The sequence below is a fragment of the Gambusia affinis genome, linkage group LG14, assembly GCF_019740435.1.
Source record: "Gambusia affinis linkage group LG14, SWU_Gaff_1.0, whole genome shotgun sequence".
In the NCBI taxonomy this organism is placed as follows: domain Eukaryota; kingdom Metazoa; phylum Chordata; class Actinopteri; order Cyprinodontiformes; family Poeciliidae; genus Gambusia; species Gambusia affinis.
This window is the reverse complement of record NC_057881.1, coordinates 14412462-14436386: the sequence shown is the minus strand read 5'-3', so window position 1 is coordinate 14436386 and position 23925 is coordinate 14412462. Positions and strand designations below refer to the sequence as shown.

At 39.2% G+C, this 23925-nt stretch overlaps 1 protein-coding gene across 1 annotated transcript; it reads right to left on the bottom strand.

Annotated features, from left to right (window-relative positions):
• Positions 1–295: 295 nt before the first annotated feature.
• fbxl2 (F-box and leucine-rich repeat protein 2) lies at positions 296–23925 on the bottom strand. Its single transcript, XM_044138587.1, has 14 exons — positions 23353–23925; positions 16649–16710; positions 9888–9942; positions 8609–8683; positions 8297–8391; positions 6936–7100; positions 6683–6809; positions 6081–6155; positions 5827–5957; positions 5598–5658; positions 4890–4934; positions 4227–4283; positions 3915–4127; positions 296–2424 (listed from the first exon to the last, which is right to left on the bottom strand). Exons 1-14 carry the CDS (start codon positions 23380–23382, stop codon positions 2317–2319), a joined length of 1299 nt encoding a protein of 432 aa, XP_043994522.1. The 5' UTR covers positions 23383–23925; the 3' UTR covers positions 296–2316.

Sequence of the window (23925 nt, the reverse complement as noted above, 5' to 3'; positions counted from 1 at the left end):
GAACTTACCGATGTTTTGACAAAAATACATTATTTTCTCGTAACTCAGATTGTCGCCACTTCTGGTCTTTTTTTAATTTAATTTTATTTTTTTAACCATTTTAAATAAAAATACAGAACTTTATCATAGCGGAGATTTGTGTACAGCGAACCATTTACAGAATTAAAATGGGTATGGATTCTGGAAATAAATATTTTCCATGCACAATATTTTTACTTGAATTAGAAATTTTGAAAGCAAATTCTATAATTTTCCAGATTGTGGAAGAACACTGGTTTCATTAAAGAGACAGCAATGGTTTACTATTAGTCATCTTTATTTGTTCAATTGTCTATTTTTTCATGTATTTCTTTATTTTTCTGAAACATAAAACTGTTAAAACTGTCAGAGGACATTAGTATAACAACCAGTCATGCCAGCTATGTATCCATCTAAATCTTAATCTTCCTTTTTCTTAATCTTTGATCCTTCCCACTGCCCTGTCTCTCTCCAAAGCCTTTAAGCACTTGGCACTAGACAGCATTTACCAGTTTTTAGTGTAGCATTATCGCACAAGCTGGTCTCATTTTGTTGGAAACATTTTTAGGGGCTCCATTTCCATCATGGCAAGACAAAGGAGAGATCTTGTTGATCTTAAGGCATACTAAGCAAATTAAACCAGCAATTTTAGGATTTTCCAGCAATCACATTTAACTTTGCTAGGTTTTGCATCTTCTGTAGTGACAACAGTCATCAACCTAATAAATTATTCTGATAAATTTCCTCAGAAGTATAGGATTCTATTCTTAATAAATTTTAATGCACTGCTTAGCAACCGTAAACAGCTGAAATGGAAAGATATAAGCCAATTTATAACATCTTAGAACAAAGGTAAAGTGACAGTTACATAGAACTATACTAGAGAGACTTTCAAATAAATAAATTTATGTGATTGTCAAAAAACTTGAGGTGCCTTTGCTGAGTCCTGAAGCCAATCCTTTAGCTCTCTTCGTATTCAGTTTTGAAGCAGTTCCACCTACCACAGCCCTGATTGATATCCAGATACACACAGGAATAAATCTGAATACTGGATGTCACAGTCCCCTTAACTGTGTGCCACAGTCATATATATGTGTAATAAACTACTTTGACTCAGACTCACTCTGAACAGTAATGGGGACAGGAAACCTTCCGATGTAAACAGGTTAGCCTCTGCTGCTAACCTTAATCTGAAATGTAAACAAATGCTTCAGTGTCAAGTAGGAGATAGTTCACAGGGCTTACTGACAGGACTGGACCAGGGCCTACAAGCCAGCAGAACCACAAAGGTCACAACAGAGGTCACTCTTTCCAGAAGCAGTGTAACAAAACGCTTTTTGACCCTCAGGGTCTTGTCATAGGTCCTTCTTGTTAAACAGCAAAAGTTTTTACATTAAAAAGACAAGCATATGTCTCTTTCTCAATAGACAGCCATGGACACTTACAATAAGCACTGAAAAAAAAGGAGTTGCAGTTGTTTGGCCTTTCCCCAGTTTTTGAGTGAGTTGCCGTGAAGCTCATATTTTTTCGTGTTGCAAAACATTCTCTGTACAAACAGAATCAAAATCTGAACAAAAAGTTTTCCAGATGCACAAATAGGTCACATGTCCTGTTTTGTTGTACTTCCTGTTTGTCCCAAGTGTTCCACACTTCAGACTCAAGCTCGCTGTGCCAGTACTTGCACAAGATCCCAGCTCTCGTCTCTCACAGAGCTGCAAGTCTATTAGCTGAAGCAAAAAGAATCACAGGATGGTCACGTAAAGGTGACATGTGATCGGCTGAGATGAAACTCTGGAGTTTGTAGCTAGTCCAGGATGGAGAGAACACCTTTTCTCTATTTTTTTTGTGTGAAAGTAATGCATTTTGTTTTTGATGTTCCACTGCAGTCTGTTGCACCAAAAGGTTGGATATCACACGGTGCGTGATTCACCATGAAGTGGAGAACCTGTTTTTGTCTTTGGAGGATGAAGGAGAGAACAAGACAGAAATAAAGAAAGTCCGTCCAATCATATCTCTTTCCTTCAACCTCTCCGATCCCCCCGTGCTGCTGCAGTGCCGACTGGTGAGCAGGAAGAGAGAGAAGGGGCGGTTTAAACCGATCAGGGATCAGTGGAGATCAGTGCATGTATTGATCTATGATCAGGAGCAGTGAGTGGGTCCAGCCCCTCCCCTCTCCTTCACCGCCTACCCTAGCCCCCCCCCCCCGTTCCTCTTTCCCTCCCACCCGCAACCCCTTTGGAGCCCATATCAAAGCAGCAGGACCTGTAGACAGAGGTGGCCCCCTCTGGCCCTCCATTGTCAGAGGATGATGCAGCAACGGCACAGACGCTGGCCCCCTCCATGCACAGAGGGGGGAGGCGTTACTGGGGCAAAGTATGCGTGCACTTTGATATCCGGAAGCTGTGCCTGTGAAATAAAGAAATACATTTATTAGTTTGGTCACAAGTTTAAAGCCACTTATCATCAGCATAAATGTAATTTATTTGGAGCTGTCATTGCTGCCATGAGTTAATTTTATTTTAGTTTCAGCTGTGAAAAAGTCCTCCCCCTTTCTTTCAAAGTTTCTGAAATTCTGAAAGCACTTTGAGTAGAATTTCCTTCCGGATGCTCTCTATAATTGATTCACCTAGTTCCGGGTCTTTATGACACCAATGAGGTTGAAGTGGCGACATTATCTCATTCTATCTTTTTCTGTTTCCTCACTGACCATGGATCAGTTACAAATTAATTACAGGTCTAACCTCAACTTGTTCTTAGAAAATACGATCTAACCCAGTACAATGGAAACCACAAGCTCTATGCCCACCCACCTCATCATTAGATTCAGCTAATCTACACAGTGCATCGGTGGCTGCTTCCAATCATTACCCGTCAAGTCAACAGACTGACATATTACAGAAACAATACCGAGAGTTTATTTTTTTTAACTTTTATTTTATTCTGATTATACAATTTTAAAATGGTGTGGACTGTAATTATGTAGCCACTCCTCTCTGCCCCAAAGGGCCCAGGGTCATGTGACCAGATTGCCCATTTAGTAAATGGCAGGCAGTTTACTTTTATGTTAGGATGGCAGTGTGGGAAAGCTATCTGTACATAAATGAATGCTTCAAATTTATAACAATCCCAAACACACATTAAAACAGGTTTTACATGGCTTAAAGTAAGATAAAGGAGTGGCCAATCCCAATACCCAGTTTTAAACATGATACAAAGTTTCACCCAGAAAACTTGCTAAGCCCAATGGTTGGGTGCTAGTGCAGTCAACCACCGCCCGTCGTGTTTTTGAGTTAAAAAATAAAGTTGACATGAAATTTGAAAATATTACTTTCTAATTATGCGCAATTGAAAAATTGGAAGATAAATACCTGAACACCAACTATAAAGTCATTAAAAATGAAACATAAAACATTAACTGAATGATGTTGAAACTTGCTTATCTTCTGTAAGGAACTATCAGCCCTAATGCCCAATGTTAGATTCAGAAAAGGGAGATAACCTCAAAATCCTCGTGCAACATCGACCAATCAGTAAGTTAACTGAAATGTTGACATATGTTAATAATTACCCCGCTAAATCCAGATCTATAATTATGTTATTTCAGTTTGTCGAACAAAAGAAATTTGATTTGCCAGTTGAAATTCATGCAAAGTTTGCCCTATTTACATTTATGAGCCTGTTTGTAAAATGTTGCACCTAGTTGATTTTGAAATACTATTTTCTGCACAAAATTAGAAGCCATGTAAAAATCCTTCTCACCTAGAAAACGATGTTGAAAACAAACCAGGATTAATCTAATCAAAGCAAAATCCCTAAAGTGTAAATAAACTGCACCCTTTTCACAATAAGAAAAGCAAAAACATGCGAATGAACATCTCTCTGTTTGTGCTGCTCACCCTGATGCGTTTGATGCCAGCCCTGGTGACTTGCTGGCAGTCGTAGAGTTCGATCCGTTCCAGACGGTGGCAGCTCTTGAGGTGCTCCAGGGTCACGTCAGTGATGAGGGGACAGTTGTCCAGCTCCACCACTGTGAGGCGCTCCTGGCCACAGGTGCTGTTGCTGAGAGCTCTGATGCCATCATCGGTGATCAGCTCACAGTGGGACAGGGACTGCCGGGGGCATGAGAGAACGGACGAAGACACACTGATATATAGCCAGGCTGAGAGGGCTCTGGTACAAATTCAGACAGTGCAGGTCTAAATGTTTACCAATGCTTGCAGCCGTGGGCAGTGGATTGACAGCTGAACCAAGGTGTTGTCGGTCACCTGGGGGGGAGGACAAGCTTGATTAGAAAATGTCTTCACATGTCTACACACAGCTTAGAGGCTGACATCTCAATTTGGAGTGATGCGCAGCAAGATAATGTGTTGCAGTGAATCTCTCTCTGTCCTGATTGCTGCATTTAATAGTGATTCAAAGGGTATGCAACAAGAAAACTATAGAAAAAAAACTTCTATCCACATAGCTATACTGCTCCAGCCTGCTACAGTCTAACCTCTTCTCAGAACAACCGATAAAGCAGGGATGAGCGAGACAGACTCTGAATTTTGACACAATATTTTGAGGAACCATTTGGATAATGAAGAAGCCTAATTTAAATAGGCTTCTTCAGGACACCAGTTGCTGAAAGAAGTGATATTTGCATCACTAAGTTGTGCACAGCTGCATATTTATTGATACTCTTGTGGAACGAGAGGATTAATGTATCAACAGTGGAGAAAATTATAAAAATAATATTTTTGTTTTGTGTTTTTATTTAACATCATTACATAAAATTTGTCAAGCCAACAATAAATCACAATCCTTATGATGATAGAAAGTTTTTCACAATAAATGATTAGCGATACGTTAAATGCCGCACATTCACTTACCAGAATACATTCTTCTAAGTCCATTTTTTCAAGCTCATGACAGTTCTGTGAAAAAAAAATGGATGGGTTGTTCAGAAGTAAATTCAATTCAATTTAGAAATGGTAAGTGAACTGGATGGTTGGCTAAAGACCTTTCACATTGATGTAAGACCCCACCCTGGCATCAACAATCAGCCGGAACGTGGATGACTGTTACTTATGAATGCAAAATGTATACGGTACATCATTCTGTCAAGAAAAGGTTCAGCCAATGTTTTTAGATATGAGGACAAAGTATGAGGAGGAAAAGTCATGAGCAACAGGCTTTCTACCACAATCACACAATACTCCCATTGCAACTCATAAAAAAACAGCTTGAGAGTGCTGGTGTGATCAGATCAGTGATCAGGAGAAAATATACCAACTTTCAATGTTGTGAAATTCCATTAAACAACTTTTTGCACTCAGTAGTGCGCAGTGTTCAACACATAAAGCCCTCCTAACCTTCTGCTGATAATCTGATGAATCAGTGGTGTTCATTTTCCTCACAGAGTAGCTACAACTAATGGTGGAGGCGCAGAAACCTACCATAAACACAGGTAAATTCCACACATCGAGATGTAGTCATGTCCAGTAGTACTGCTGTCCAGAAGACCATGACTATGTCTTAATCTGGTGTAAAAGGGATTGCTAAAGGAGTGACCGGTAACACAAACTAATAAAACTCACCCTTGCAAGAACTGTGAACCCCACATCAGTAACAAGTGAACATCGCGCCGCCTCAAGGATTCTTACAAAACAGAAAAAGTTCCGATAAGCAATTGGAGGCGGGGCAAATATTTTCATTAAAGAAATCTGTGACCAAGAGGGGGTACTGACACCAATCATAAGCTTCACATTCAAATTACAATTTTATGCATTTAGATAAGACAGTTGCATGTAAAGTAATGCTACTTACTTGAGTTGAGGACAATTAAGTCCCAGTGCAGTCAGAGAGGCATCAGTGACATTACTGCAGCCAGATATGCAGAGGATCTGCAACTTGTGGCATCCCCGACACAAACTGACCAGGCCTTCATCTGTTATTTGCTGGTGGTGTCAGACAAAGAAAAATAAGTTAGAAGAACATTCAGTCACACAAACATTTCCCTCAGTTATCACTAATAGTTAGTCCATTCAATAAAACAGCACTTAGTGAAATGCTCGACATACTGTGCAGGACTGCATATTGATGGTGGTCAGTTCAGGGCAGTGCTTCTGTAGGTGCTTCAGTGCGCCGTCGTCCAGCTGGATTGTAGCAAACACATTATTAGTGAGATCTATTTCTATAACTTAGGCGTGCAATGAAATACTTAATGTCACATTTCTCAAAAGAAAAAAAGCATATCAAAATGTATATATTTTCCCAAAGAGATTAATAATTACCAGAAAATGTGTAAAAAGACACAAATCCTCCCAGCAGAATCTGTTATAATTTTTGTGTAGGGTGGAATTTCACTTAATCAAAAATTAGGAATTGTAGATAAGAAAAATTTATTTAAGCCAAAAAGTCCCAGAAATTTATTAGAAAAAAATTCATAAAATCCTGGAAATTTCTGAGTTTGAAAAGTAAAAAATTTTGGACTTTTCAAACTCAGAAATTTATTTATTTTATTTTAGAAAATCTGAGATTTTTTGCCGGAAATCTACTCCCTTTTTTCTAACACTCCATAGTGGATCTAAAATTTTATAAAGGTAATTCATACAAACAACTATATAATAATGTACTGCAAAAAGAAATAGAGTAGTAAAATTAAATAAGTTGTGTGTTTTACCTGCGTGCAGCCTCTGAGGAAAAGTGCTCGTAAACCAGTGCAACCTCTAGCCAGGGCCTCAATGCCGTCACGCGTGATCTGGTCACACCATGACAGATTTAACATCTCCAGCATTCTGCAGCCGTCGCTAAACAGCATCAACGTAAAAACAAAAAAGGTATGAAAATCAAGGCACTTTGACAAACAGCATGTGCAAAACATTTAAGTGTGCAAGACCTGCAGAGTTAAAAGTAGGGCTAAGTCCCAGCAATACCTCAGGGCCTTGAGGGAGTGATTAGTGACAGAGACGCAGGAGGTGAGATCCAACTGTTTGAGCTTGGCGCAAAACTTGCTGAGGCTGAGGCAGGTGCTGTCTGTGATCTTGGTGCAGCCGTTCAGGTTCAGCACTTCGATGTTTCTACAGTTCTGAGCAAATGTCCTGGGAAGCAGGTGAAGCGTTAGAAAGAGATTTAGATTTACTTCAAAATCAGATTGTGGGAGTGTGTGGGAGCCAATTCACACACTCTTCTTTCACATGTTGCCCTTATTCGAAACTTTCAACCTTTAGCTACATATTGAACTTCTTTATAGTGCATTTCAAAGGTTTTTATACCCTTTGAAAGTGTTGTTGCAAACTAATGTATTTCATTGGGACTTTGTGTGATAAAGGAGAATAACTGAAAGCTTTAATACTTTTTCCAACAAAAATCTGAAAAGTGTGTCATGCAGTGTATTCACCCTGATATTTCTGAATTTTTCAAAATTAACGTAGGTTAGAGAACAAACAGGCTGAAGAAGGTTGTTTGTTCAGATGGGACCAATATTGAACTTTTTTTGACCCTCGTCTGAAAGGCCATCCTAGTGGCAAAACAGGGTGGTGGCAGCCTCATAATGTGGGTGTGCTTTTCTTCAGCAGGGAGAGCACAGCTAGCTAGATTTTGTGTGGAGGAGTCAAAAATAAAGTGCGTATTCACAAATTTCATTGTCCCAGTCAAAGTCCAGATCTAGATACAATTGAAAACCTGTGTCAAAACTAACATTTCTATACAATGTTCAAAACAATCCGAGACATTTTGTAAAGAACAGTGGGGAAGACTTCAGTCTCTGAATATCAAAAGCTGGTGGAGACATACCCAAAAAGTCTCACAGCTGTACAAAGATGAGCCACATTTTTTTTCTTATTATTTATAACACTTGGAAGATATACTTTTGTTGGTCCACCACGTATGAAGTCTCAACAATCCTACAATTACATGACAAATAAATGAAATGAATGGCAAAATATGTGAGCAAATTAGAATGAGTTCAAGGAGTAGGAACATTTTTTTAAACCTGCTTTTTATAGAAGCAATAGAGCCCATCATACAAAAGAGCTGTATAACAAGAGGTTGTTTTATTTTTTATTTTTTTCGAGTGGGCACAAAGTAAACTAGGATGAAACGTAAATAAATGAGCTCCCAGTGGAATCCCCACGGAATGAAGAAGTACAAGCTGCTTAAACTTATAATCACAGAAGCAATAGCAGCAAGTAAACAAACCAACAAGAGAATGAGTTTTTCTTTTATTGAAAAAGAGATCAAAGCTGAAGTACACTCATCTAATCAGTGTGTGCCAGAGAGACAATGGGAATCTCACTTCATAGAAGCATCTCCAACGCTCAGGCAGCCCCTGAGGCTAAGCTGCCTCAGGAAGCCTCCACAACGCTTCGAAATGTTTTCTACCACCCGGCCCTGAGGGACACAAGGTCAAACAGAGAGAGAGAGAGAGCAATGTGAGTGGGCAACAGGACAGTGGATCAGCTGAGACGTCAGTCCACACCAAAGCCTACTGACCCAGAACTAATCCTTCGACTGGGTAATGCTACTCAACCAACGTTCATATTTACACATGTAGCGAATACATTACTGTCCACTTTATCACCTTCACCATCAGAAACACAGGACTCACTTCTATGTCAGTCTGGAAGTTGAACAAGTCGATCTTCTGCCAGTTGCTGCCATCTAGAGCCAGGACGTTCCACGCCTGAGAGGGGGACACCAGAAACGGACAGGGAAGTGGGTCAGACAGAGGTGGAAAGGGGCGAAAGGCATTTCCTGTAGCATGAGGGAAGCCTAATGGCCTAATGGCGAACTCATGAAACTCATTGACACATTAAATACAATTTACTAATAATCTTTATAAATGCGAATACTTCCATTCTTTTAACGGTCAATTTTACTTCCTTTGGATACCCATATGGCCAAAGCAAATTACTATAAACAGCATTTAAAAAAAAAAAAACTTGAAAACTAAAATATGAAAAGCTTAATATGGGAAATAAATTAAAAATAAACTGCAATAATAATTAACAATGTATAATTTTTTTTATGTATAGATCAATCAAAATTCTTATCATTTTATTAGCACTGACTCAGAAAAAAGTTAAATAACAAAAGTTATTTAAGATTAAATCCAATTTGTGCGCCTAAACACATAATGTATATACATTTAAATCAATATCTATTTAAGAGACATCAATGATAAGTTGAAAGTACTTTAAGAAAATTTAACTAGAATGTCCAAAAAAACATGTCAATAACTGGAATTCATTTGTGATCTACATAAGTTTTTCTAATTTTAGTTCCTCAGTAAATATCTCTCTAAACTCTGGGAAGGTTATTCTAAAAGTGCAGATGATGTTAATTATTCTTTACTAACTATGACAAGATGTCCAATACCCTGATTAATTGAACCACAATCAGTCCAAATAAGAATAAAAAGGAAGTAGGTTGGAATGAAAAGGCAGCATAAAGCTATGACACTGAGAAGAATCTGGAGGTGTTGAGAAAATTGTGTAGTTTTCTCCCCGTTCTTATGACCTCCTAGTCAGGTTACCTTGTCACTTTCAGATCAGCAATAAAAGCAGTGAGAACTGACTTATAATGTTACAAGAAAAACAACAGTAGCTCCAGAAAAAGAAACGTATCCCTGTGCAGAATTGAACTTTAGTGGGGGAGGGGGAGTTTAATCCATGATTCAGATCTAAACAGTTTTTAGCTTTTAGTAGACTGTGGCACTGTTAATTTGCTTAAGGCCAGCAGAGGGCACTTTATTATTAACACTAAAAGGAAATTCAAGACTGGTCAAAGAGTTTAAATCGGATCAAAGATGTCATTTAAAAAATATTTGCTGGAATCAGAAGCGCTAGTGGGTACATTTTCATAAAGTTTTGAAAGATTGTGCTTACCTTTGACACCTGTGCACATCTGCAGAGTGTAACCACGTCTAAATAGGAAAATATTCTGGAAAGAGAAAAAAAACTTTATCTTAATTAAGACAATTTTCACAGCTGTTGCTTTGGTTAAATGCATTTTCTCTTCTGTATCTTTAAGCTCTTTTTTTTTTTTAATCCTCTCTAGTGGTGTATTTTCTTCAGCTGACACATTTACTGGCAATATAATCACATCTAATTTCATAAAATTCAAAGTTTTAAAGGAAAGCAACAAAAAAAAGAAAAATGAAATCAAATTTTTCCCCCATAGTATTGAGGACATCACATGACGCACAAGAATCAAGATTTGATCAGCAGTCATTACAAAACAATATGGCAAGTAAACAATTCTGATTAGGCGCCTTATGCCTTTTGTGAGGTCACCACAGGAACTGGCATCTGAAAGCTAAGATTTAATCTTGAATAAATAATATCTTACAATATAAAAACAACAGAAATCAAACATGTTCTATAGATACTACTTTGACTAATTTCATATAAAAGTCTGACAAGTGGCTTTAAAATAAGGGGAAATCTGTTAGATTGGCAGCAGGAGAGCCCAACATTGAGGGCCGGTCAGCCACAAAGGGCCACATGGAGCTGGGCTACTGGGTCAGCTCAATCCATTAATCTGCCAATGAGTAATCTCTGGCACTCCGACAAGCTGGGCCAGAGTCATCCAAACGTACAGTACATGCATATACATGAGGATCCAAATGAGCCCAAACACAAACATGAATCCGTCCCAGTTGCCGGTAAGGAAACTACTTGTTCCTTCTCATAGAAGCTGTTTTAAAGGAAGCATGTATAGAAAATATAGTTTTAAAAGATTGTCACGGTGCCAAGGTTAAAGTACAGCTGTCGTGTGAATGTCCTTTAAAAAACCCTGTGAACACGAGCTGTCCATTGTTTTCCTCTCTTTACCCAGACAGAGGCTGTGTGTTTTGAGGCGTGTTGGGTCGGGACATGTTCAGACATGTCCGCGTAATCTATACGAAAGTTTTTTTTGTCAGCAGAGTAGGACCACACAAACAGTATAGCATTGCTCCCAGTTCACAGACAGCACATGGACACTTCCACACACATACCACTGTACAGGAACACACAATCACTCATCACCGCGGCTGACCAATCAAGTTCCCGCTCATCGATCCCCCTTCTAATAACTGGTTAATGGCCATGACGCTGATTATTGATAGAATGTCTGTTTTAATCAAATACAATCTAACTTTCTATTAAATGTGTAAGAGAGGCTTTTTACCACCCACAGAATTCAGTTTCTAAACACTCAAAGGAAAATCAATCAGATGCACAGAAAATTGTTTGTTGTCCCCGCCGTTCTAAGATGTGCAAAATAGAAAACATTTATGTGTAATTTAACATTATCTCAAAATTAATCCAGCAATCAGTCCACCATATTGAAGTATGCAACTGCAGAGCTGTCACAATACTACAGCTGCTGTTGTCATCACATCAGTTTGCAACAGATGATTATATTTTATGTGCATGTAAGGCACTTGTGTCAAACTATGTGGGCCCGCTAGCCTCTAAAGGGACACATAAATAGAGCCGACAAGATAACAGTAGGCTTAAATCTTATTTTATCAATCAATTTAAAGCAGTTTTTATCAGTTTACTGTCAAATTGCATCAATCAGTCCCTCCAGTTTCTTGTGAATTATTGTGTAAATTTACGGAAAATCAACAAATCCCTGCACTTTTTTGCGCCAATCCATAAGTGTGAGTTTATTGCAGATGTTTTGCAAAAATAGTGAAAAACATTGGATCCAAGTTTTGGTTTACTTCCACCTGCAGGTGGCAGTATTTTTTTTTTTTTACTTCTACTAAACATTATCTAATGTTGAGTTATAATCCATAATGATACAGCAAGTAATAAAGTCACATTTACCATCATAGAGAAGTGCAAATATTTCTAAATTACTGCCGCAAACACTTTTTTATTGCAAAAGAAAAATCACAAAATCATGCAGGAACTGAAAAGATATTCAATATTATGCAATTTTAACAATTTATTTCTATTTTAACAGTTTGACGGGTTTTATCAATACATTCTGGCACCACTGGCCCTTAAAAACATTCATGATATCAATTTGGCCCAAAAGGAAAATGAATTTGACACCTGTGGTGTAAAAACCAGTTAGCATGTTTAGGGAGTAAAACTGATTTTTGACTTCCTTTAATAGCCACTTGTTTGACATTATGGTGCATCACATGACTATATAGATAAAAAAAAAAAACATGGCTGAAAAATGTGCGTAAAACAGAACCGATACTGTTGCAACTTTCAGAAGTTAAATGGCAATTTTATGTTGCACAAGCTTCAAGAAAATGTGAAAAATGTCAGCAGTTGTGTGACAGTTACAATTTCATAAAGGAGACGTGACAGAAAGGGGAGGAAGTCAAAAACACAGCACAGCTAAATTCAGAGGCATAACACCCTGACATATTTAATAGGTTTTCCACCTGAGTACACATAAGAAAGCCCTAATCCAGAGATTCAAAGCAAGAAATAAGCCAATTGTCTTTGATTGCTCTGTCAAATCCTCCCCTTTTTCTCCAGACAGGATCTTAATAGTGTACAGTGATGAGACAAATTAACACCTGACCCTTAAAGCGTGGCAAGATAAGAGCTAGTCCAGCTTTCGGCACAATTTGAGGCTGGTTGCTACAGTAACAGCTCAGACATAAATTTGGGTGCTGCTGGTGGGGAGCCTGCTGAGTCAGCCCTTCTGCGTAAGGAGACCCTGAACGGCTCCAAACTCTCTCTGTCAGATGTAGTTCTTGTATATCACAGCTGTTTTTCACAGTTTATATGCACAGCGAGCCGGCCTACATAACAGCTGCTTATCACGCACCAGCCGAGAGGCAGAGGGACAAGAAAACAAAGCAGAGAACTCAGGAACATCCACAGAGATAGGTTACACATGAGCACAAACACCAAAAATAAGAGGAATTATTCAGATTAACAAACTCTGAGGAAATTTTGGCACTACAATGACCAAAATACAGCACGTAAATGACATACTACAAACACAAGTGTTTGTCATGAAACAGAGAGTTTTAATTCAGACCTGCAGCTGTGTCTTTATTAAATGATAGCCTGAAAACTGCAAGCTATTATGATAATCAAATTATTACCCAAGCCAATATTCAGGAAAAAGTACCCAATGTTCTGTGGAGACGTTGTTCCTCATATCATGAATATTGGGTTTTGGAGTGCTGACTGAAAATAAAGAAAGCGATGTGAATAATTTCCTTGAGTTGCTAGGTGTTTTAAGGACAAAACAACAACAACAACAAAAAAAAAGAAGCAGATTAAATAAGAATCTTGTGTTTCCTAACAAATGCTTACAGATGATAAAAACCTCTAGGCCTCTGATTTAATTAGCATGAGCGTGAATTACATTTCTTGGTTCATTACACAGCTAATCCTGAATATGACACCCCTTGTGATGGTAAAAAGTGGAGTTTTCCATTCCAGGTTTATTTATGAACACATTAAATCGTCACACAGGACTGAAGGATAAATCAATCTAAAACCACCTTTAATACTCTTTACAACCCTACTTTTATCATTTTGGTTTCCAGACTTCTTTCTTTTGAGTTTATTAGCATGTTGCTTAGAATAGAATAGAATTCAATTTTATTGTCATTGCACATGTCACAAATACAAATCAACAAAATGCAGCTTTGCATCCAATTTTTTGTTTGTTTGATAATTTGATGTGTCTACCTGATGAGGATCGGAGATTTCCTTGACCATTACAGATCTTGAACTTTATCCTGGTAGACCCAGTCTTTTATTTGACTTAAATCAGTTCCATGAGAAGAAAAGCAACTATTTGTGTTTTTCTTGTGATTAATAGTGCTGCATTTTTGTCAAATGCGATCTCTAAAATTGTGACATAAACGTTTTGGTTTAGTTTCATCAGACCATCAACTTTCGCCCACAAGAAATTTACATGTTTCTGAAATCCAAGTGAATGAAGCTTCTAATATAATTAATAACTGAGTTTCACTAGATTATTTCCTAGTTATGTTTTTTTACAGACTGTTAGGGATTTGACTGAATAATTTTCTAGATGTATTCTTCCTTCTACAAGAGAAAATATTACCAAAGCAAAAGCACAAACCAAAGTGTTGAGCATGCTAACCGGCTACATACCTCACAGTTTGAACAACGATTTAATGAGACTACTCCCTAATGTCATTCAAAAATGCTTTTGTCCTTTGAAGATAAAATATTCGTCAGATTACTGGCATGAATGTCATAGTTATTTAAGGAATTTGGAGCATTTGAACCCTTGTTTTGTTTTACAGAGTGGAACTATGATAAAACAAACAACTTCAATGGATTCAAAAAAATACAATTGGGCGCACAAGAATTTATAGTATGTGGATACACTCCCTCTAATTGGACAAACGTCCCTTAACAAATTACACATCCTTAAACATCCTGTTGGGTCGTTGTTTTAACAATGTGATCCAAGCTGTCACCCTCAAAGAAAGGAAAGCTGGTTAGAATAATAGGAAACAACAAAGGAACCACTAAGGCGCAAGCCTCTCATAAAGTGGAAGACACTCCAGTGCCAGAGTCCACAGCAATTTTTACATCAAAATGGAGTCACTATAACAAAATAAACACCTTCAAGATCAACTCAAATTTTCAGCAATCGATATGGATAAGGTAGGGTGATTGCTGGAAAAAGTTTTTATGTCACATTGAGAAACACAATGAGATGTTTGGACACACTCCATTTATGAACACAAAAGTGTGTGGAATGGCCTCAACCCTTCTGTGAATTAATAGTCTATACAAGCCGAGTCAGTGCCTGGAAATCAACCAATTTAATTAATGACCTCTTCCAGCTAATCCTGATAGAGAGAGCAGTCAAATATTCAATAGTCTGACATTAAACTCTGTGGTGAGAAATCCTATGATGTTACTGGAGACATGTCCAGGGTGTACCTCTTGCACAGTGTACCCCACCTCTTGCTCAATGAGATGGGAGCCAGGCTGGGTAGATGGATGATAAACTGTCATTAGCATCCCATATAAGCAATTCACATTACCAACAGTACGTAAAAAGTAAGGGAATGGTGAATTGTTTTGGTCTTTAGGGCCGGTATTCTGTACATTAGTTGTCTCAAACGCCGGTCCTAAAGGGCTGTCGTCCTTCAACTTTTAGATGTCTTTCTGCTGCAGCACACCTGGTTCCAGGACTAGCTCATTAGCATGCAGTTGTATAGCTCAACTGCAAGCTAGTAAGGCAGTTTTAATTTAATTTAAGTATGTAGGAGAAGGGACACATCTACAAGTTACAAAACCTCGAGAACTGCAGTTTGAGACAACTACTGTACATTTTATATGTCTTCCTGCTGGAACATGCCTAAAAACAGATGATTTTGTCATTATCAGGCTCCTGCAAAAAAGACCTATAAAAAAACACTAGATCCTATCCCTCAAGGACTAGAATTGTCCAGTTTTGCTGCAAGTTTATAAAAGTATGAGGTTAAAAGCTCAAAAGGACAAAATTTGAGATTTCTTTCCTCAGTGAGAGTGTTTACACCAAAGAGTGTTGTTATCAAAACAATCTGGTAATTCGTACATATGATGGGTTCACTGTTTGGAAAAAAGAATATATTTTTGGTTTTCCATCATCCAGTGAATGCGGATCTTGCTCATTTTCTGTCATATTTCTAGCAAGAAAAGGGAGTCATGGTAATTTTTTTACTTTAAATCTTTTATGCTTTCTTTTTTACTTTCTATCAGCAATTTAAAATTCATCGCCATAAGTCAGTTGATTAAAGTATAAAGCTTAGCTTATGCTATAAACAGACTGTTAATTTTAAATAAAAAAATTAAACATTAAATCTTACATTTTAAGTCTGAGAACTTTTTCTTTTCCTCATATAAGAAACCATTTCAAGCTACTTTAGAAACTGTGGATAACATAATGTCTTTCACTGAGAAACAAAATTATAAAGGAGGAAAAAAAAGAAGCTCGATCTAAACCACTATCCAGGGTTTACAAACAAGATTTACTGCTGTCACAATGAGCCCCCCTCACAGCTGATGTTGTGCAGCTGTCTTGATGTGACACATGTGACAGTGGGTCATGTGTTGCAGCTGGAAAGCGCATTCTACCCTGTCCGACCAGTGAAAGTGTGATGGTGCTACTGGGTGGACTGGTAGCCTCTTTGGAGTGCAGATGGAGCAGCAGAGGAACACAGCACTGCGGAATTCCCCACAAGCTAAGACAAACTATTTATAGCACACACTCACTCTCTCTCTTCACACACACACACACAGATATACAGCTTACACAGGCCTCAGGAGTGTTTCACGCATGCACACGCAATCTAGCGTCGCACACGCACAGAAATAACATCATGTATCAGAGGAGGTACCTGCAGCTGTGCCTCTTTCCAAGACATAAGCTAACCCATACGGCACATACAGATCAGCCTGGGAAGATGAGCACGTGTGAGGCCGTGCATAATGCCAGATTTATGGAGTCTGTGCAGCTGGCGCGAAACAAAATATTGGTCTGTGGGTCACACATTTAAACATGTCAAGGTAAGGGGCTGATACACATCACACAGGCTAACGGCTGATTCAGCTAATGAATAACCCTGACCCGAGACTTCAGTCAAGGGCAATTTGTGTCGTGTTGTGGGTGAGAGATTGAGTTACTGCGGTGTTTTCAACCCTACCTGAGAAGAAGCTCTTTGGGGAGCTTCTTGTTAATTGGTGCTTCATCGCTGTTTGAGAACACCTGCAGAGACACAAGATAAACAGCAATAAAGGTGAGAGGACAGCAAGTTTAACAAGCTCGTAAAAATGTGAGGGAATCTGTGTCCCACGAGCGTATAAACGGGCAGCAACCACAACCGTTTAAGGTTTTATTTATGTCAAACATGAGCAGAAACAGAGCCCTACAACTTGTTTACATTAGTCATCCAAAACTGAGCTAACACATCTTTAATTTATTCTAATAAACACACCAGAGACACATTTGGCTTCTCATGTCCCCTCCCTGCAACATTATAATTCTGTCAGCCTGGTCAGCTTGTTGGCATGCTTATCTCAATTAGCCTACTCGCTGGATGTCTGGCCATCTGCTGAGCGGCACACACATACACACGTATGCTTAGACACACTCGTAGGTTATTAAAGCCCGACCGTTCTGGGTGAAGAACAGTTTCGGAACATTCCCGATCGAGCTGGGCTATGAATTCAGATGAGGGCAAACACCCGCAATCACACAGCGTCTGCAGGCACACGCACATCCTGTCAGTGACACGCTTGGATCCTAAAGGAGTCAGCAAGTGTATCTAACGTGGAGGACTCCCTGCTGTGTCACATGCAAACAAGAAAACAAAGGGAAGGGGAGTGATCGCTGTGCAGGGTGAGCAGACATAACCTCTTTGAAACAGAAAGCAGTCAAAAAGACCAAAGAGACGACTAAAAGGGGAAGTCAAGATCAGTAAACTGAACTATAGTGAAAGACCAGAAAAGAAAACAAAAATAGAGATTATTTGTTAAAAAACACAACGTAAAAGAAGAACCAGGAGACAAATGAGGAGACAGAGTTTGAGAGGGAGAAGAGACAAAAGAGAGAGAGTTTTTTCTGCTAAATATTAACCAAAGTGGTTTGAATGTTAACGGCTCTGCTAGGGTAACAGCAACATAGACAAAGATGCTTGAAATGTGTAAGCGCACTTAAGGCGTTTCATCACACCTCTGCAACTCCATAAAGCTCTGTCACATTTTTATGACTAAAATGAATCATTATATTGAATTTAAGCATCAACCACTGCAGTGTGCCAATTTAAAGCTTTTTAGATCACTTCAAGCTCCTCCCTTAAAGAAAAGTATGCTTGTTATTATGATGCTAGAAGTATTTAGTTCAATTTGACTGGAAAACACTGGAAAGGCAGAAATGTTCCTAAACCTTGATGTCTTTAAACATTTAGTCAGGAGAAAGGCAAAAAATATATAAAAGTGTTTCTTTTCAGGGTTTTGTGACAGACCAAAATAAAGTATCACATAGCAGAAGTGAAAAGAACAATCTACACGGTTTTTAAAGGTCTTTGCAAAAAGAAAGATCAGACAAAAGTGGAATGTATTCAGTACATTTCCTCGGTCATCCCTGAATAAAACTGCAGCCAAACGCAACTTTTAGACGTCACATAATTAATAATCAAGGTCCAATGACGTGGACAGGAACACAGCAGGCAGGTATGTGAGAAAGTTGTGGAGAAGTTTGAAGCGGTGTTATGTTATAAAACAATATGCCAAACTTCAACACTTTACTGTCCGAATTCACTTATAATTATATGACAACAAAAAACAAATTAGTTGATTTTTGGCTGGGATGCAGAGGCTATTCATATTAAATTAACTGGAATATAACCCATATAAAACTTAATAATGATGCAAAGTAATTAATAAAATTAGTAATTAAATTAAATATTAAGAATCCAGTATCTATATTACTTTATTGATGCCACCATTGCTATAACCTGGCTTTAAAAATCAATTACAACATGTTTCTGTACAATCGCTCCACAGGTGATTTGAGGAATAGAGTACTATTCTATCAAATATCTGAACATGAAAAGAAAGTAGAAAAACTGCCTAATCTGTTCAACTAAAGCGGATATCCTGGGCAAGGTGAGCATTAATTAAACAGCCAGGCAAGAGACCCACAGTAACTCTGACTGAGCTACCAAGAGCCACTCTAATCTAATTTTGCACCCCAAAAGTCTGTACTTTATCAAATAGTTGGAAGAAGAAAACCACTGCTGAAAGAAAGCTTTCATGTATCCTATTTTAAAGTTTTCCATAAGCCATGTAGGGGAAACACCAAATGTGGAAGAAGGAGTACTCTGGGCAGATAAGACCAAAACTGATTTTTTTTTTTTTTCTCCCCCATCGACATCTAAAAACAAACATTGTACATCGCATGGATATGGGGCAATTGTGTAAGAAATACTGCAAAAATACTAGAGACAAGCATAGAGGCTCCAGCAGAAAAACAACCTCAAACATCAATCCAGCGCTAGAATGGAGGAGTTTATCATGATTGAGGATCTGTGGCAAGACTTGAAAATTGACATTAACAAAAGCTCTTCATCCAGTCTGACTGATCTTGAACTGTTTTGGAAAAGAATAGGTGAGTACACTCGTTTTGTACTTGCAAAAACGAGTGTCTATGATGTACTGAATCGAGGGGATAGAATAAAAAAAGCATGCCACTCTTTTTGTAAAAATATTTGAAAACCCATGCATCACTTTCCTTCCACTTGGAGAATGTGGGCCAGTTTGTTTTAGCCCAATAAAACACATTGAGATCTGTGAAAGACACTGTACATCACTTTTTGCAGTTGGTCTTGAAATGTTTTCAACAGCCTAAAAATCCTCCAGTGGAGATGATAAACAGAGCACACACACACAACTCTTTCCATAAGGTCTTACAGATGACAAATTTCAAAATAGAAGCTGGAACCTTCAAGTGTTTTGACGATAGAGAGGATACTCTAAAATCTTTCAGGAATTGAACGTCCCAAAAAGCGCAGAACCCGTTGAAACATTTTGTAAAACAGGAAAGCAAAAGCAGAATGGTCTATAAAAGGTCTAAATAATGAGATCCAGAGGCCCTTAATGGGAAATGAGTCAGATTTATGACACAGTTGCAGGACAAAAGTCATAAGATGATTAAAGGGTCATGACAGCCTGCTGAGAGGAAGCAAATTGCCTTCCGAACAACTCTTAGTGTAGTTACGAGCAAACTCCCAGTGTCAGATTAAATAAAGATAAAACGATACGATCCCGCTTCCTCCTGCATCTGCAGAGGAAAATGGGCTGCTCAGAACCACCTTATAATTACCATCTTTGCGGTCTGAAATGGTGATGGCAGCATCCTGCTGTGGAGATAATTTTCTGGGGCAGGTACTTTGTGAGTGGTCAGAACAGACGAGAGAAAACATTGGGAAGAAACATCTGGGGGGAAAAAAAAACGTACATGTCGGACTGCAGGGTAAGAGTACTAGTCCAACAAAACAACAACAAGGCAAAGTTGCAGCCTTATTCTGGAACACCACAGTACTAAAGTGCACCAGGATGCATACTGCCACTTGTGACTAATCCACATACATTTTCAATAAACAACTCTATAACTATTTTATAATCTAAAGAAGAAATGATGTTGCCCCTGCTACAAGTGCTTCACCTAAATGCTCCAAAAACAAAAGTAAATTGCGTTAAATAAGTTTTAAAGCTTGTTTGTCAAATCGAATCAAATTTTATTTGTGTAGCACATTTCAGCAGCAAGGCATTTCAAAGTGCTTTACATCATATCAGACACAGAAACACAATGCAACACAGAATCAACAGTCAAAACACAACACCAAGCCAAGTGCCATCAACAAATCTGTAATTGATCACGTCTCAAACACGACTCCGAACAGGTGGGTTTTTAGTCGAGATTCAAAGGAAGTCAGTGTTTTCAGCTGTTTTACAGTTTTCTGGAAGTCTGTTCCAAATTTGTGGTGCATAGATGCTGAATGCTGCTTCTCCTCGTTTGGCTTCCACATATGACAGAATGTGGAAGCTGTGAGTCTTTTAAATAAAAAAAAACAAAACAGGAAAATCCTGAACCTGTCAACAGGGAACATACTGATAAAATGTCTAAAAAAGAAGCTAAAACGAGCTAAAAACCACCTCTGAAACATGTCACTTATCTTTTACTTCGGCTTAGAAAATTAACATTTTATTGAGTTTATCTTATTTGTATACAACTAGTTCGCAACAAATGACCTCTAGAAGCACTTAAGCTACAAAGATACAATTTACATACAGAAATGCACTGTAAAATCAGTCCAATCATGCAGAAAGGTTCAAATTTAATGACTTACATTCCAAGTAGATTCTAGATGGAAAACACTGCAGATAATTTCCATTTATTATGACAATAGATAAAATATTTCCATCTATTGAAATGCAACCAACTGTACTAAGGCACTAACTTCGCAGCGGTCTGTCATACCGAGAACACAGGTGATAGCAGTGGAGAGGAAAGGCCACATACACTAAACAACAACAAGATAAGCAAATAATTAATCAATTTACAAGCCTAACTACAAAATAAATTCTTTATGCAATGTGTCTCAATTTTAAAGGATTTAAAAGCAAATTCCTAAAACAAAACCAAAGAGAAAGACAAAAAATCACAATGAATCAATGGACAAAAAAAACAACCCTGATGACGAGTTTTGGACGGAGACTTTAAAATCTGCATTCTAAGTTGATTATGGAGCAGATAAACCTCAGCAACTGGTTCTTTTATTTATTATAGCAGCAGTGCAGCTTCCCTAAGCGGTGAGGTGGCGTTCCTGTTCCTAGAGAGCTTGCAGCAGACTTGGACAGCCTGAAATGTTATTTTACCAAATAAAAACTGCTTTAAAGAAATTACAGTTGTACTACGTCAATAACGGAGCCTTTCTATAAAACCGGCTACAAAATATCTCAGGTTTCTAATAGTCAGCTGGTTAGCGTGATCTTTCCTCGCCAGCCCACAGTTTTGTTTTTTTTTTTCCCACAATACACTGGTTTTCATGCAAGAACACCAACAAGTTCTGATTCACTCACACCAAGTATGTGAGCACACCCAACTGAGAAAGTCAAGTACCATCAAGTCAAACCCTAAAGAATCTCAGCAATGTGTGAACAGCACATCAGATAAACCGTGCTCAGCGCCCGTCGGACTGGGTGATATTAGGACTGAATCCGCTGTTAAGTCAAATGTTGAGAGACCAAAGTGTTTTAGTGGGCCTGTTAGGAATAAAAGCTTGTGTTTTGCACAGCTTCCCTGTAACAGTGGATTTTGTGTAGCAAATCTAAAAACACACTCAGTGTGTTTAATGAAGCGTATCATGGAGTCATTGTTCTTTAAGTCTGCAGCCAGCCGTGGATTTAACAAAGGAGTTTGTAAACTAGTTTAAAGACACCATTCGACTTCACACTGACGTCTTTGGCTGTGACGGCTCCTCTGTCACGGCTTATTGACAGAAGACAGTGCTGAGACTGTAAATATCACTCATAAAATACTGAACCAAGATCAATGCTAATCAGGTCCAGAGTTTCCATAAAAACTCTCCCTTATCCGACTAGCTTTTATGCTAACAGAGCTCCACAGTTAGTCGCACGGTTGCCTCGCAGGAGAAGGTTCTGGGCTCAAACCCCAGGCTGGGATCTTTCTGCATGTAGTTGCATGTTCTCCAAATTAATTGTAGGTTTAGACAATGGATGGATGTATAAACCGTGGAGGAAAAAAGTATTATATTTGTCTAACTTACTCATTCGGTCAGGTAATCATGCTTTTCAGTGTAGACATCTGGGGCAGTTCGAATGCACATGTGAATGCCGAGTGGACCTGCGTCGGCTCCAAATGTAGGAACCGGACTAAAGCGCAGGGCGTTCTGGGTAAATACAACCAAAACAAACGCTAGCAGGAGAAATGCCTCCTGGTTTATTGCCAAACACACAAGAGAAATTCTACAACCACTAAAATGTGACACCACTCTATTTTTGTTTTCATTTCATGAGGAAAGGCCCTTGTGCTCAGTGTCTTGATCATTTCCTTAAGTAGTTCTTGGTGCAGCGCAATTATAGGTGGAAAGCAGGTTTTTCAAAGTGTGCCGCTTGTTAAGACACTGTGCAAAGCAAAATCAAGACTCAGAAGCTGAAAAAGGTACAAATGTTGTTACTTTTGTCCCCAATCAAATTGAGTCTACTGTACTGTCAGGTGTGAAAACACCATAACAGATTTTTAAAAATCAAAATTAAACCTTAAATTTAAATGAATTTACATTTGTTTAAATAATCTATAATATGTGAGAAATGGAGAGCTCTTGGGGTCCCCCTGCTGGCCTCAGGGGATCATAAGCAGCAGCTTAGTTTGCTCATACCTTGGGCAGGCTCAGGCCCTCATGTGTAGTATGTGTTTTTTTCTGGGAAGCGGTAGGAGGCTATTGGGGTAATCCACCCCGTGTCTTCTGCCCCATCAGAGTGAAAACTATATAAACGCTGCAGCCCACTCTGAAAGCCTGTTACCTCAGGCGACAGACCCTGATATATTGACTGTACACTCAGCCACAGCCCTGCTGTCTGTCCAGCAGTCCCCAGCTCCGTGTTTTCACTGTCTGCTGCTGGTGCGGGAGGACAACAACAGGATTTCGGATTACCCTTGACCAACAAAACGCCTCGGCTCCTGACTGCGTGTACAAATTAGGAGCAAAGCCCCACGCACACACACACACACGCACACACTCAAACACAGTTTGCTTATACAAGACTCCCTACTGGAGACAAACAGTTTAACCGCTGGTGGTCCACTCCCTCCCTGTGTAATTACCTCGAACCGGCTCTTGGTGATACCGTTCATGTCTGCGGCGGCACCTTCCTGCTACAGACAGAACCAGTGGAGCCGCTTCTACGGCCGAATTTGTCGCCGTTTTATTTTTGGGAGCGTAGGAGCCGAGCTGAAGCTGGGTCTTCACAACCTCCTCCTCCTCCTCCTCCTCCCCCCAGCCGCCAGCGAGGCTCCTGTCTCCGGGTCAGTGAGGAGGCGGCAGCGGTGGTGGTGGTGGTAGCGAGGCGTGGTGTGGGTCCGGAGCGGCCTGCGGTACCGTGAACGCTCGCTGTCTCGGAGAGCGAACGGCTCCCCAGCACGTCTCATCACAGGGCTACCAAAATAACAATAATAACATGGACGGTTCTGTCAAGTGACTTCACTTCCGCCTCTCCCTTCATCATCGCGTACCAGAACCAGTCAGCTGCGCGCACCCAAACCGTAAAAAACACTCGGTGAATGGGAGATTAACGCCCGTCGCTAACGCCCTATCGCTTATTTCTCACATCGAGCTCCGTTACGGCGGAAGACACGAGCGCTTTCCTCGGTCTTTTCTGTTTACTTGCGGGGGGAAGG